Here is a 15,975-nt window from a genome sequence, read left to right on the forward strand (position 1 = left end):
ATCCCATGCGTTATTTCATATTACTCTATTTACGCCCCTCCATGTGGCATTTATAGCTACAACCCGAACTTGTTCCGGTGCCACTACAACTCGTAGACGCTGCCCATCCTGATTGTATTCAGTGTTACTACAAACTGCTCCATCACTGGTAGCGCATAGAGTTAGTAGCTAGGTAGTATGGCCAGTGAGAGAATAGGAAGCTGACCACAGGTCGCGGGATCTAAACGCATTTGCCTATTGCTAACCAGGCTACAGACACCACGACGTAAAATAAGGCCCTGAAATGTCCAGGAAGCTTGCGTTTGACTCGCTGAATACAGATTGCTTTAAAACGGTCTGGCCACGCCAATGATGAGGGGTACGGACACCCACCCAAGAGCAAAAACTAGATACCTTCAACACGCACTGAACAGAAAAAGGATAGAACTATCAAGGGAAGTGCGAACCCCTGTACATATCTCCATATACATATGCATGACCGTGCAAAGCTGCACACACATACAGCGAGCGTCATAACTCCAGCGTCCCGTACAGCCTAAGGACCTCGCCACGACGGTAACGTGGCAGTGCGTGGGTGAAAAAAATAGCCGCAGCAGCATACATGCCGGCACGGATGCTCATATATGCATATCTTCATGTGCGTATACGTATACATAGATACGTATGTGAATACGTATGCACGCGCAGGGTCACATGTACAAGTACCTACGCGTGTGAAATGGTATGTATCATGAGATACAGGAAGTCAATAGATACACACACAGGTGAAAACGCCTATGAATATGCATAAGCGAGCACAAAAACACACGTAGATGCGTTCAAGGGGCCACTAGGGTATTCAGGTTTCACGCAGGATCTATGCAGAAGAACTGGTTGGGCTGTCGTGGGCATGTTCTACGTGTATTCCCATAATCCGTTGCTGCTTTTGCTGCTGTAAACTCGCGACCGCTATTTGTTACTGATGCAACTGGGACTAAGCTACGAGGGGCAGGCATCCGTTTATCCAATGGGTAGCGCTGCTCCGCCTACAGCAGCAATGTGTGTGTGTGTGTGAGGGGTGTGTGTGCTTCAGCAGAAGCAAGTGCTGCCCCTTCTGGGCACGAGTCAACCCCAGTTTTTCGAGCATCTGCTGCATCTTAATTTACCAAGGCGCATTCGTGTCCCCATGCTGTTGCCGGTGCTCGTTCGCGCGTATCAAGGGCTGCTGCCGCAGAGGCCTCTGATCCTGCGGCTGCCTCTCCTCCTGCATCTCTGAACTCCTCCTGCTTACCCACTGTGGGGGGGCAGGGGCGCACCAGCAGAGCAGTGACGGCATCTACAGCAGCATTAGAATCTGTCAAGTGGGTGGTCGTGATACCTGGAAGGCCTACTGCGGCAGCGGCAGCTGCCGCTGCTCTAAGAACTGTCGCTTGTTGTTCGTCCTTGAGCTGCCCATCCATTAGCTGCTGCTGCTGCTGAAGCTGAAATTGCTGAAGTAGCAACTGTTGTTCACGAAGCAAAAAGGGCTGCCGCAGCAGCTCCTGCTGTGTGCACTGAAACTTCGAGCTTCCCAGCATGGCCCTTTGCAAGTCGCTTTGGTGCAGAAGCACTGTCAAAGCCTCTGCCACAGTGGACTTCAGTCCAAATCGCCCTTCCAGCAACGCGTTGCAGCTGCCACTGTTCGCCCTGTTGCTGCTGCTTCCAGCGGTCTCTAGGTTACCACACGGGGGCAGTGGGAGAAAAGTCGAAATTAAATTCTTCGCTCCTGCCCTTGTTGCTCCTGGTCCTGCATGAAGAGAAACACCTGGAATGCTCATGCTGGTGCTACTGGGTACTTCCGAACTGCCTGCACCTCCTGCTGCGGCAACGGCTCCAGATGCTGCTACTGAAAAACTCGTTACAGACGCGGCACACGATAAATCCCTAGCCATACGATGCTGCTGCTGCAGCTGCTGCTCATCCGACCCCGAAATGCACAAGCCGTCGTTTCCCCCCGCAGCAACTGCTGCGGCTGCTGCCGCTGTTGTAGCTGCCTGCTGAAGTACGAGCTGCTGTTGTAGCTGCTGCTGTTGTAGCTGCTGCTGTTGTAGCTGCTGCTGCAGTTGCTGCTGCTGCAATTGCTGCTGCATAGTGGAAACTGCGTCCTTCTCACCAGCTAAACAAGAAGAAGTTGACGTTTGTGATTGGTGCTGGTTCACCCCAGCCGCCTCTACAGCCTGCTGTCCAATCTGCACCCTGCTGCTGTTGCAGGCTTCGCCGTCGCCTCTACCTCTATTGCAGCGTGCACGTAAAGTCTCCAACTTCTTCCTGGCCTGTATGGCGAGCTTCAGCGCAGCCGAAAAGCCGTGCTTCCCCACTGCAAAGCTGCGCTTAAGCGTCTTGCCGTTGAAGCCAATCGTAGCAGCCCATGCACTGTTTCGTATATCGTGATACACGCCACGCACATCGCATGCGCCTATTGCTGCGGCCGCTGTTGCCGTGTTTGCTTCAGGGTCGGGGTTGGAAGTTGCTGCTGAAAAAGACGCCATGACAGCTGACGCGCGTTGCTGCTGGCGTAATTTCCGGCGCTTACCTACGCTGCAAGCCAATAATCCTGCTGGTACACGAGGGGCTGCTGTACCTGCTGCGCATCGTGGAGAGACTGCGGAGACGCTGGCATCCACATACTCCCCAGGCACCTGCTGCTGCTGCAATGCTGCAGCCGCTGAAGCTAGGGAGCTCACTGCACCTTGCTGCTGCGCTGGTGACTGATCCTGCCTTCTGTTTTCGTCTTGTGCACCATCACCAGCAGCACTTGAAGCGCTTCCCTCGCTTTGTTTTAGCTGCTGCTGGATGTATGAATCCTTCAATAGGACATGCAGTCTGTCAGAAAGGCCTACTGTAGCTGCAGAGCACCCCGATGCGACACCCTCGTGCTGCAGCAGCAGCTGCTGCTGCCTCTGAAGCTTCCCTCCTTCGGCGTTGACGTCACCCTCAGCTCCTCTTCTTCTACTTTCTGCTGCTGGGACCGTCTGCGGCAAGAAACGCAGTGCAACACCACTTGATGCCTTTTGTAGCTGCAGCGGTAGAACCCTCGGACTGGCTGCCTGCTCTTGCTGCTGCTGCTGCTCTTGTTGCTCTTGCTGCTGCTGCTGCTCTTGTTGCTCTTGCTGCTGCTGCTGCTCTTGTTGCTCTTGCTGCTGCTGCTGCTCTTGTTGCTCTTGCTCTTGCTGCTGCTGCTCTTGTTGCTCTTGCTCTTGCTGCTGTTGCTGCATTGCGAAGGACAAAGCGGCCTCCTCGTTGGATGTAGCTGCGCTCTCTGCCTCATCTCGCGCCGCAACTTCCTCCAGAGATGCTGCGGATTGGAGAACAGAGGCAGCCGACAGTCTGTGCTTGGGTGTAGATACAGACCTGGCGTTCTTGAAGACGTCTCCTTCTCTGCCGCTGCTGATTTGCTGCAGCCAGAGGTGTCTGCACTGGATGGCCAATCGCTTAGCCTCTTCGCTACCAAACTTCGCCGACAAGAAGAAGCGAGACCTCTGCCTATTCTTGCTCGTCAACACCACGCGCCAACCCTTGCGAGCGCGATCGTAGTACACTCCCTTCACTCCAGACTGGACTGGACAGCAGCGGCTGCTGCTGCTTCGCTCCAACTGCTCCTCCAAGACACCTGTTTCCTTCGCTGCCTCCCACTGCTGCCGCTGCTGCAGCGCTAGCAGCTGAGCCGCCGCAAAGCCATACTTTGCTGCAGAGAATACTCGAAAACGTCGGCGTCCTTTGCTCTTGATTTCGGCTACCCAGGCTTGACGACCACTGTAAAAACTCACTCCCAGTCGCTGTTGCTGAGGCAACTGCGGCAGAGACTGCTGCTGGTCGGATACTTCAGGAGGTCCTTCCAGGGAACCCTCTTGCTGCTGCGCTTGCTGCAGTTGCTGCGCTTGCTGCAGTTGCTGCGCTTGCTGCAGTTGCTGCGCTTGCTGCTGCAAGGAGGTTTCCGAGGTCGTCGCATCTGCTGCTGCTGCCACAGCTAGCGAGGCTCCCGCAGACTCTGCCTGCTGCTCCAGGGGTACTATCTGCGCAATGCTAGAAGAAGCAGTCGGACGGCGGCATGGACGCTTTCTGCTTCCTATCGGCAAGGGAGCAGCAGTTGACGCTGCTTCCCGCTGGCTGGACTGTTGGCTCCCGTCGACAACGCAGCCGACAGCGCCTGCGTCTTCTGCAATTGTTGCTGTTGGTGTAGCCATTGTTGCCGTTGTTGGCGCTGTCTGAGAGTCAGCAGCGTCTTCTGCTGCGGCTGCAGCCAGCGCAGGGGTATCGAAATCTCCGCCTGCGTAGACATGAGCCGCTAGGGGCGGGAGAGGGGGAGGCGTCGAAGAATCGGCGCTGCACCTTGCGCTTCTGCTGCTGCCGTTGCTGCTTGCGCCGCAGCTTTCCTGCGTTTGCAGCAGCTGCTGCAGCTTGTGCGCAGCTGCAGCCTGCTGCTGGGAGCATCCGCCCGTCCACAAGCCAGGAGGAGCAGCAAGAGCGATGCCATGGCCGCCTCTGTTTCTACTGCCCTCGATTGCGGCTGCTACAGCCGGCTGCTGCAGCTGCTGACATGCCCCTTCCGAGAGCAAGGAGGAGAGGAAAGACGGCAGGGGCTTTGCTTGCTCCTGCCGCTGCTGCTGCTGCTGCATCTCCTGCTCTGCCTCGAGAAGGCCGTTGCAACTAGCACTGCTCGCTGGAATACTTGCAAACGCAACCTGCTGCTGATACTTCAAGCCTCCTGAGGAGTTAGCACTTGCGCAGCCAAGAGGAGCAGCCTGCTGCTGCTGTAAGTGCTGTTGTAGAAGGGTCGAAAACACCCCTTGCTGCTGCTGATGAGAGGACATACACGCAAAAATATGCTGCAGGTTAAGGGGTAGCACGGGGGGTGCTGGCAATGGGGTGGCTGCTGCTGTTGCTGTAGCTGCTGTTGCTGTAGCTGCTGTTGCTGTAGCTGCTGTTGCTGTTGCTGCTGTTGCTGTTGCGCCGGACGCAGGAAAATCTATGGCGACCAAGGGAGGCTGCATCGTTGCAGCAGCAATAGAAGTGTCACCTGGCAATGCTTCTGTCAGTGCTGCTGCTGCGAATTTCCTTGCTACAACCCCCCTGGTACCGCAAGTGTCGCCGTTGCTGCTGATACAGGAGGAGCTGCTGCTGTTGCTAATGCACTGTGCAGCGGTCTGGTACACCAGCGGCTTCTCTTGGAGCTGTTGCTGCATGTGTTCCTGCAGCAGCTGTTGCTGCTGCCTGTCAACAAATCCCTGACTCCAGAAGGCATGCGTCAGTGGCAGGGGGAGGGGGGAAGGGGTCGGTGCATGCATTCCCAAGGCGGCTGCAAGTTCGACCTCCTGGCTACAGAGTGGCCCCCCCCCCTGCAGCAGCAAGGAGGCAAGCGGAGGCTTTTTATTTCCCCAACTGGAGAAATCGGCGGCAACTATGGGCATGCTCGCCGTCGAGCTGCTGTCTTCAGTGGAAGGACTGGCGTCTTCTCCTCCCCCCCGTACGATTGCTGCGGAGGCTGGTGCTGCGCTACTCGTTGCCTCTGGCGCTCGCCGTCCACCTGGCTTCATGGAGGCCATGGGGCTGGAGGAAATGCGAAACTGCATGATGCAGTTGAAGGCATGGCTGCTGCGTTTCTGCGCGTGCTGCTGCTGTGTGCTCTGCGCCGCTGCTCCTCGGGAAGAGGCTAGGAGCGATGGCTCATCACTGCGCGGCGATCGACTGCCCAGCTGAAGCGGCTGTCGCACGAAGACCTCCTGGAAGAGCAGTTGCAGGAGTGCGCGGTGAAACTGCGCTCACAATAGACAAGGAGCAGCCGCAGCAGCGCGCCTGCCATCAAGCTTCGGGAGTACGATGGCAGTGGGAATACAGGGAAACCGCTACGCAGGCTTGAGTCCAGTGCTCATGGCGCAGTAAAAAGCCAAGCGGCAACAAAAGGCATTAAAAACGTGGTGGCTTTGCTAGTGCTACATCGGACTTCGGATGAGAAAAGGACGCGCGTCGCTGGCACACCGTCGACGCACCACACCACCAGAAATACGAACGACGAAACTGCTGCTACATAGCCTTCAGTACGAAGTTATTAACAAAAGACGAAATACCTCTCAACTGGAGCCGATGCAGCAGCCGCAATGCCAGTGGGAGCTTCCTGCGGAAGCGGCACAGGCGTAGCACAACAGCAGCGGCTGCAATAGCGGCAGCCATTACCGCCTTTCCATGCGAAGTCTTGGCACGGGGCGCAGTGTCATGCATGCAGAATAACTGTTTCTTCCTCTTGCTGCTGTTGCTACCAATACCCATGTTGCTGGTGTTGACGGTAGCGGTGTTGTACCCCACCAACGTTCGCTCTGCTTCTGCAACAACAACGCTGGCCTGCGTACCTCTTTTAGCTGCTCATGTTGTCTCCTGGCGCCGTTAGTCGTTGCTATTGCTGCCAAAGTTGACGCTGCTAGTGGGTTTACCGCTGCAGTAGCCAACTCACTAAGTTGATGCGTATGTACGGTCTCGGTAAGGTAGCGGGACAAGCCTTTCCTAGAGGCACTGTCCACTACAATATTTGTATTGCTCAGAAATTTGCGAAGAGCTATACAGCTGCTTTTGCTCTTTGCATATCTTATCCCCCGCAGAACAGCGTTCGCGGCATACAAGGAGAAGCAGTGATACGGGCGTGTTCGCTATATGCAACATGCAACTAGCTGCGAATCCTGACAGCACTTAGAGGGGGCAGCAATGTGCAGCTCAGCTGTCTCGCTTCCATAATGTGGGGCATCTGAGGGGCGCCGGCAGAGGAATAGGGGAACTCCTGTTGAATGCACTCATTATCAAATTCCTGGCTAGGTGTCTCCGTACGTAGACACTCAACCAAACGTCGAAACGCTACAGCTTGTAGCATATTGGGCTTTGATGCAGGGGTTTCCTGCCCATTCATTGGCTTTGGATGTACTGAGATGTCTCGTTTGCCTGCAACAGTCGTCTGGTCTCCAGAGAGGTATACTCGTTTCTCAGCAACGCTAACAATTCTGAACACCACTGATGTGAACTTGCATCAACGCAAAATTGACCCGTGGTGGATACTCAACTGCGGCTCGATTATCTGTGGCCATCTTCACTGCACCGCAGCCCGCACGAGGGACCTGCCCTCTCCCTGATGCGCATATTTCGGACGCCAAGCAGGCTATTTCCGCTAGACCGGCTTAGTTGTTCCAGTTCCATACCTCTTTGCATGCAGTTTCAACGCCAAATTATATGACCCCAGTTCCCACAATACAAGCAGGCGCGCTGTTGGGGGACTGTGAGCGACTGCCTAGAAGCATGAGCTACCTGTAGCGCCCTTTTCTCGTTTACCTTCCATTGTTAGCTAGAGCCGGTTGGCACAGTCCCAGCATCCATTGGCTCTAAACCGTGACCTGGCGGTTTCTTCTCAGGCACGCTAAAGTTGCGCGTGATTGGCCAATATGAGGCATTGGAAGCTTCTACTCTCGAGTTCTCTTGTTCAAGGGCTTGAAGCTGAGGCGCTGCGCTCTTTGTTCATGGAACCTCAAAACATTTATCAACACCAGTCAGCTATCTACATGATGGGCTGCTGTCCATTGTGCGACCACCTGACGTGACACTTCGGGTGGACATGAGATAATACCTCGTTGAAGCTGCTGTCGGTCTGCCTTGTGGCTTTTGCGACCCAAGTTTTCGTATTTTTCAACAGACCGATGTTACATATTTCCTTGCTTATGCATTTTTACCTCCCGAGGCCTGCTCTTGAGCTGTTCGCCGCCATAACCACAATAAGGTATTGCATAGTGGTTGGAAATGTTGTGATTCCTGCATACAGTCGGATTCTCCTGCACAAATAGAGCCATCAATTGGGCGCTTCGCCTTTTATTGAGTATGCCAGAAGCAGCATTCTTTTCTCTTCATCTGGGGTTGCGAAGCGAGGTGCATATCCATCCGGCTGATGGGGCCTTCGTGTAGTTACCCATCCGTGCGCCCATTATACTTTTTTGGTGGAATAATCTCATCGGCCAGGCCATACACACTGTGTCTGCTAACAAACGATGCTGTGTACCAGCTTTGCCGCTACTATGTTCACATCAGCTTGCAGGCTGATCTCTACCGCTCCAATAAGTGTTGTGGCATCTGCAACCTTTATCGCCAGATAGCTACTTTCGGACTTCCGCCAGAGAATATCCGATTACGGACCTAACAGCAACTCTCCAAGAACAGACAGCTGTTGTGTGCAAACCTGCTACCTGAGTGCCTCCACAGCAATCAATGAATACCTAATAACGCAATCGAACCACGTGGTGGTACAAAGTGTAGCGTTCCACCCAAAGGGATCCGAACAGAGACCGGCACATCGGGACACAATACAAGCATCAGAGACTAGAGAATGGTTCTGGAAATAGTTCATCCTTCTTCTACCACACTTGAGGGGACAGGGACAGCTATGCTAAGCGTTGCTGTACAACTACAGACTTCGAAGTCTTACAGCTAGTTGCGCACAACCTCAAACGCAGATGTTTACAACGCTGCGTCTTCCTACATCGAGCAAACACTCCTCTTTAAAATTAAGTCATTAAGACAGACAAACCGTCTGCTCATTTCTTCACTAAGTCTTAGCTAGTTATAACTAGTGTAGTAGAGAGTGTCGCTCTGTAGCTTTGCCCTTTGCACATAGGACGAGAGGCAATCAAGCGAGGAAGGGACCCAGACATTCTTGCTACAGACTCAGAGCACCATCACAGACGCTGTGGCCCGCTCATACGATCTGTCTATGAAGCTTAAGATTCAAACACACCTCTATGGATTCCAATAAAGATACAGCGCTCCTCTAAAGAAGCAGGAACCTAGACCTCCTTGAGTCGCTGCATTTCCAAATGTTTTAGTCTCGTTGAATAATAGAACTCATCGAAGTGAATATTTGCAGACCTTCTCAAGCGACACTCCAAGTTGCAGTGCGATAACACGTGGGATTTCTCATGTTGAGGCAGTCCCATAATCCTCACTCTAGAGCTCTCACAAACAATGGCTTTGATACAGCCTCCAATGACCATCCCATGTTTAGCGCTAATTGCCAGATCCTGAAGTGCCGCTAACCAAGTCGTTTTCAGAAAGTCACAGCCTCTCACAGTGCTGTGCCCATATGTTGCCGTACAAGTTCGCTGCATCTCGCTGCTCATGCACGAGAATAGCGTGAGCCGGCCAACAGTTTTGCATAGTGCATCTCGCTTCTTGTCCTAGCTGGTACAATAGGTGAAACGAAGGTTTGTCCCCATGGCGTCGATTGTCGTCTCCTAACGTTAAGAACTCTGCTGGCCGGAAAAACCTTTCTCTCTTAATGCTACCTGTCCCTCTTTCTTGCTGTGCTCAGATGCATACCGGTGGTATCCACCTTTCAGCTGAAGGTAGACCAAGCATTTTTTTGGAACCCAGTTAAGCAGAGCATGCAAGTGTAGTGAAGCATGAGGAGTGGTAACTTCGCGGTCGAAAGAGCAACCACAGTATTACGTGACTCGCATACCCTAAATGCTTTTCTAGTTCAGCTTTCAAAATCTCAGGCGCGCTCAGTAGTGATACCAGTACAGCAGCTTCTGTAGCTGGAGCTACCTTGGACAAATCCCGATGACCAGCGGACCGGTGGGCAAAGAGCAAAGGACTCTAAAGGACCTCAGCTCCAGGAGCGCAGCGCAGGAGCGATGCATCAACGGAGGCCCCCCTAACTGAGCAAAACAACTTGCTACTGCAAGGGCATCAGGCGCAGCAACAGCTGGTGTGCTGGAAATGTTGTAAACAAGAGTCGTGCTACTTTAGGTGGACCTAAGCTAGGGGATGCGATTCGCTCTGCTGCTCATATCTGCCGCCTTGATGATACTCTCTAGCCCTCTCATGTGCGTACTTCAGCTCTCTGATGCAGGTGTCCCCCAGCTCTCGTTGGTGCGTATGTATTTGGTCAATCTCCCTGCCACACTGCTGCTAGTTGCCGCAAGTACATGGCTATTTGGTGCAGTGAACTCGCTGCTTTGCTGCTATTCGTTATAGGGTTTACACTACGACGAAAGATGATGATGCGTACACTGCGTTTGTGCGCATATGCCTCATCCACACTCGTTTCCCCCTGCCGCTCTGCTGATCAACCTTCAGGCATACGTCTCTTGCCCTTTGTGACTTACGTATCGGTATTGAGGCATGTGATTTTTTGGCTTGTGTTTTACATGAGACTGTGACGCACCTCTCTATGCTCTACACTGGGAAAGCAGACGACGACAAGCATTTGCGGGTCCAGTGAATATGGCTCATGCTGAGGCGTTCCAGAAAACGTAGCAATCCGCAGAAATGTGCCCGCACGAAGACGGAGGAGAACTTGATGCAGAAGGGCTGTCCAACTAGGCTAAGAGGGCTAGATTATTTAGCTCCACTCTGGATCAAAGGGGCAGTCTGTGCTCCAGATGTGCTTGGAAAAAAGCCCGCTGGACTTCAGGTGGCCAAGTATAGGAGAGGGAAGAATTCACTCTCAGCGTCATATGTGCCATTCAGTGAGGCAAAGTGATGAAACAGAGGAAAGTTATATCCACGTTGAGGTGTAAAATCAGTCTGGCCGTGACACTGCGAAGCCATTGTTACATAGACCATGACTAAAACTCCATCCTTTCCTTTTCTACTCCCATCAGCGTACTTGCCTCCACACATTGAATCATACACTGAGGGGCCACGTGCGCCTTAGCACATGTAAAAGCAGTCCCAATCAAAGTTCTAAAGTCTCGTCCTGCTGCATGCGCTATTGTTGCAGCAAACAGCAATAGCTGGTGCAGAGAGGGTGGCGCGACTCTAGAGCGGCAGCCCCTCGAGATCTTCGTCTCTTAGGAACACCGAGACTAACTCATCAACCTGCGAACGCATCAATCGCAGACTACAGGATCATGATGGACGATGAACCGTGCTGCAACACATAGCGGCTGTACCCGCAGAAGCAAGAGTTTCGTTGCTCAGAATTGACAACATCATCCTTCCGGCGTTTCGCCGCTGCAAAATAGATATAGTGGCGATGGCAACTGCGAACCGAGTCAACTGCAGTCCTCGAAGCAGCAGTACTTGCCGGCGCAATGATTGCCACTTCAGTGTCTCCGCCTGCCTCGTCGATAATGGGATCCACTAAAAGAGCCTTAATTCCACCAGCGGTATGCACAGTCGGCCTGTTTTTCTTGTCTGCCGTCGCCGCCGGTGACTGCGTATCGATTCGGGGTAGGTGTAGGTACACCTCGATCACACGCATGCCGGCAAGCTGTATGTCATCCACAAGGCACAGACACCGCAACGAAACAGCGAGAACGTACGCGTCCTGCACAGCCCCTGGTGTTTTGCAATTGCTCCTTATAAAAAGCCTGCTTCAGCTGAACGGGCACTTTTGTATTCCTCGATTGCCAAGTGCAGTCAGGCAGTGAGGTGTGCACAGCTTACGCTGTCGAGCATCGCCTTGATGTCTTCAAAGTCCACTATATGGCGGTTTTCCCCTGCAGGCAGCTGGTCAGCCCCCGTGAGACTCCCCTTGCCTACATCTAAAAGGGTTTGGTAAGCAGCGACGAGCGATCGAAGAGGCACTCCGCAGTCCAAGTGCCTCTGTTGCCTCAGTAAGCAGTACAGCAGCAACCTGAAACTCAAAAACTCACTCCACCACGACCCTCAACTAAACCCGCTTAGAAATTCCACATCTCTAAACCCAAGTCTTGCAAGGGGGGAGGCTTCGTCGTACTTCATTCCTCGGGGGAGGCATGATATCGAGTCTTTCAGTGGCTGCAGCACATAAACATCGTTTGCACACTTTACACTGGACGCATCCAGGCCTGAGCTTCCTCAGCAGTGTGCCAGTGCCACATCGGGAGATGCACAATTACAGCTAGAAATTACCGAGTCAAATAGGTCGTTGGCTGCGCTGTTGATGTCCGCAGGCTGCTCGCACACGCACCAAGGATAGTGCCTTGACCGCTACACTCTATTTTGCTTCTGAATGGGACTGTGTTGGGGAGTCGGTACATACGTGAATTTTCCTGCCACTCGGCAACGACTCCAAAGCTCGCCTGCGGATGCGCAGATGCAACGCAGGATACCGTACTCATGACCTCGCTTTCTGTGATATGATTTGAACTTTTAGATTCAGTTTTGGAAGTACCTGAGGACCTGCAAGGCACGACGAATGTCTCCATAAAAGTTGGCGATCTTCCGGGCGCACACCTTAATCGCAGCACTGTACGTACACCCAAGCAAGCAGCCACTGCCATTTAGGGCTGCACAAGGGTATGCGCCTGAATGGCCCTTCGATTTCAACTATGAAGCTTATGGTCCCCATGATACGACAGTTTCAGTGTGATGCGTACTCAGCGAAGAGGTCTCTACAGTCCTGCAACCGCTCAACGATGATTCCCTCGATTTGTTCGCTGGTATACGGGTTGAAAGTCAACCGTCCAAAGCCTGAGACACCGGAAAAGTTCATTTTCCCAGGCTTTGCCAAAGCATGCTTTCCGTTTCTAGCTACCCCAACAGGCAGAAAATCCACACGCCGGCCGCTCTCTGACTGCGCAACAGGAGAGTTCGGTAGAGAGCTCAGTCGCTTTGGTGAGCATAAGCCGGTTCCCAGCGACTCGGTTTGCCAGCATTTAGCAAGGCCAGCCTGGAATTCACACGCCGCGTAGCTGCTGGTTGGCTGTGTCCTTCCCTAGTAGTGGGCAGATTGGTGAATACGAACGCCTCACCGATCCTCGAGGCGCATCTTGAGTTCAGAATCTTTTCCGGAAGGTCGATGGTGTTCGCGATGGCAATTAATACCAGCCGGGACGCCGGACAGAACGGCCAGTCAAACAAAGTGTATAGCACCCGTTGCTTCACGCTCACCAGACAGTCCACTTCATCTACTACCAGGACGCTGAGACGTACATACACCGTGCCACCTGTGCCTCACAGCATGAACCTTTGGTGCAAAGAAAAGAACCCCAAAGCCTCTTACACCTATCGCGAGCGACTGCTACGAAACAAGCAGGGCAAGGAGCCTCATACGCTACACCCTTAAAGAAACTTAGTGGAGCGTACATTGGCAGCTTGTCATTGCGTGTCTTGGAGGCCTTTAGTCGCCTCTTGCGAAAGTCGTCCCACTGCCCCCGTGCCTCTGAATGTGCCTCCCCAGTGAACGTTCTGTCCAGTTCCGCGAACGCGTGCTGGGTACTGTGAGGCTTGCAGCCAAACAGCTGCTTATAGAGAGCCACAAACACCATGTCGGGATGCTGCAGCCGCATAGCGTTGAGCTCGATGCAAGTGAATGGCGGAATAACCTAGATAGAACGCAGCAGCACACAGACACATCCGAGACCTCATACCCCAGCTACCTACTCACTAGAGAGGTGCAGGATTTCGCTAGATGAACCTCACTTGCTTCTGGACGTCGCGCTGAAGTGAGCGCAGGACGCTTTGAACAGTTGCCGTCTTGCCCGTTCCGGGAAGGCCACTGATGTCTGAATGACGGCATTTTTCATCACACGCAACACAAGGTTCATTGTAGTACGGGTTCGCTCATGGGTAAATGTGGAGTAGCGTTCGATTTGCCTTCCATGCGAACACATATGGGTGCACATAGAATATACAAGTACATAAGTGCGCGCTAGGCGGTCACAGTAGAGAACTTTCTCCTCTCGCTTCAGCTCCATTCCTGGTGGAAAGCGAGCTCTTGCAGCATTGGAGCACTTTAAGGCCCAGGCAGCAGTGTTGTTGACAACGCAGGGTTAAAATCCTTAAGGACCGTGCAGGCAACTGGAGGCGCACAGTTGCGCCATGACTGTGTGCCGGAGGTACATGCCGCAGCCATATGCACGAAGACAAGCAAACCCCGTGCTTTGAAAGGCAGACAAAGCGGAAGGGGAGAGCGCTAAAAAGTGGCAGAAGCGCTGTACATACAGAGGAGTTCGCCGCCTTGTTGCTGCTTGATCCCGGTAAGGATGGTCTGTCGCACCTTTTGAAATTCAGCCATTCTGCATACAGCACGCATCCAAAAAGCCGTACAATCCGAAGCCCTAGCCCCACAGCACTTGACTGTTTGCGTTTCGTCGCTGCCACAACACCGTCTCAAAGACCGCAGGCTGGATCTCGGAAAAAGCAGCAGCAGTCGAGACAGACTGAGGCAGCGAGACTGAGGCAGCGAGACTGAGGCAGCGAGACTCAGGCCCAGGCCTTGCTGGTGCTGGAAAATTCGAGGGAGTGATTAAGCACCTGCAAGGGAGGGTGGCGGGAACGCTGTCGAGTTGCAGACGACGAATAGCACGTTGCACGGGAGTCACTGCGGAATAAACATTTGTCAGTAAGAGGACTCCCAAGTCTTACGGCCATAGTTCATAGAGACCTCAGGAGTGCTGGTACTTAGGCCGAAGAGCACAGGGAGTGTTTTCTAGTGCATGCGGGCTGAAAAAATAGATTTCTAAGGTGCAGCCGCGGCAGCATCCAACCCCACAAAAAGTCTGATAACGTACGACCCGCGTCCAAGGATCCGCCGTCTTCCCCCCCTCCGTGAACGTAGACTTGGTGGTATTTGCTGCAGTTTAGCAGCAGCTGCAGCACGAGAGGGGAAGAACCACAGCCGGCAACGCAGATCTGCGGGGATATACAGCAGCGGCCCTGCTATTTTCAGATTGTGGTATGGCTGCAGCGCAGTGGAATCGGGAAGATCAGCGTGGGCAGCTCTGCTGTATGCCTCCCGGTTGCTGCACACGCGGAGGCAGGAGCAATGGCAAGAAAGCGGCAGCAGCAGCTGCTACAAGGGAACGCATGGCCCTCACCTTTTCCCTGTCGTCTCCGACTGCTTCTAGGGGCATGACGATGTTCGTTCTGCTGCAGTAAAAACGGGTGAGGAAGCATAGAGGGGGGAAGTACTCTTGGTGTTCCTCCTCCTCTCTCTCTAGAGCTGCTCTTCTCTGCTTCTCCTTCAAAAAGTCACTCTCCGACTGCACAACCAAAGCCTCTTCGTCGAGCCACTCCGCGGGCACCTCTTCACACTGCAGCGAAAACCGACGGACAGCAACCTAGAATGCTGCACCCTGAGTGAGATGAGCTTGAAGGAAGGGAAAGAAGGGGGGGAGGTTTATAGATGCTGGGAGCTAGATGTTGCCTGGGGTAGGCAGTCAAAAAACAGAAGCCACAGTCAGAGGCGCTGATAAAAGGCCTCTGCTACAAAGCGAAAAAGCACAAGAATGCTCCGCCTCTCGGTCATACGGCCTTAGGCCATTTGTGACGGAAGTAGCGGCTTTTTCAGCAGCGACACCGAGGCGAGCAAACGACCGTGCAGATATCGTCTCTGGAAAAGAGGACAGAGAAGATGAAGAAGACAATGCAAGTCACTGAAGTCTCGAGAGAAGCTGCAGTAAAAGCAGCAGTAACAGCAGTAGCACACACATACACACACACACACACACACACACGCTGCGACACCCGTTGCGACAGACCTTATCGGACTCGGCATATTCGTGTGGCTCGAGTGGAGGCGTCCTCGCTGTAGAGACTCCCATCTGCTGAAGATCTTGTGCGTCGTACACCCATCGAACTTCGAGCTTGATGGGGTGTACAGGGGCGTTCCTGCCATTCTGGCTCTGTCTACGCCGCCCCTTGACCGCTACTGAGCCCTCTAGCGAAGATGAACTGAAGGTGGACGCCTTGCTGGCGTCGGGAATAGCGAAATCTGACGGCTCTTTCTGCAGGACAGATGGATGCGCGCATAGCTCATGTCGTTGTCACGCCTTCTTCCGCAACATCTGCTCAACGCGCAAGACCAACGGCAGCGACTGCTGGCATGCCCGCAGCTTCGTACCTGGAAAATGGCCATGATTTGAGCTGGAGGGCGCAAAACACAACGGTGCAGGAAGCAGCAAAATATCACATCGTTCTCATGCGAGCAAGCAAATATAAAACATCGACATGACAGAGACATGGAAAAAATATACATATATATATATTTATCTCATTACATGC

At 53.4% G+C, this 15,975-nt stretch overlaps 2 protein-coding genes across 2 annotated transcripts; both read right to left on the reverse strand.

Moving 5' to 3' along the window:
* Positions 1-845: 845 nt before the first annotated feature.
* On the reverse strand, positions 846-5,561 carry LOC113146580 (polyglutamine-repeat protein pqn-41-like). The gene is made up of 6 exons (XM_026334366.1): positions 5,399-5,561; positions 4,200-4,303; positions 3,232-3,827; positions 1,977-2,631; positions 1,230-1,919; positions 846-1,025 (listed from the first exon to the last, which is right to left on the reverse strand). The coding sequence occupies exons 1-6, from the start codon at positions 5,559-5,561 to the stop codon at positions 846-848; spliced, it is 2,388 nt and encodes a 795-aa protein (XP_026190151.1).
* A 5,242-nt stretch (positions 5,562-10,803) lies between these two features.
* Positions 10,804-14,350, reverse strand: LOC34623605 (origin recognition complex subunit 1). The gene is made up of 14 exons (XM_026334367.1): positions 14,338-14,350; positions 14,227-14,293; positions 13,915-13,988; positions 13,393-13,475; positions 13,057-13,295; positions 12,723-12,892; positions 12,348-12,441; positions 12,143-12,217; positions 12,011-12,050; positions 11,881-11,922; positions 11,693-11,766; positions 11,434-11,623; positions 11,072-11,257; positions 10,804-10,863 (listed from the first exon to the last, which is right to left on the reverse strand). The coding sequence occupies exons 1-14, from the start codon at positions 14,348-14,350 to the stop codon at positions 10,804-10,806; spliced, it is 1,407 nt and encodes a 468-aa protein (XP_026190152.1).
* Positions 14,351-15,975: the final 1,625 nt, after the last annotated feature.

The sequence above is a fragment of the Cyclospora cayetanensis genome, unplaced genomic scaffold (genome assembly GCF_002999335.1).
Source record: "Cyclospora cayetanensis isolate NF1_C8 unplaced genomic scaffold, CcayRef3 CcayRef3_contig_40, whole genome shotgun sequence".
Lineage (NCBI taxonomy): Eukaryota > Apicomplexa > Conoidasida > Eucoccidiorida > Eimeriidae > Cyclospora > Cyclospora cayetanensis.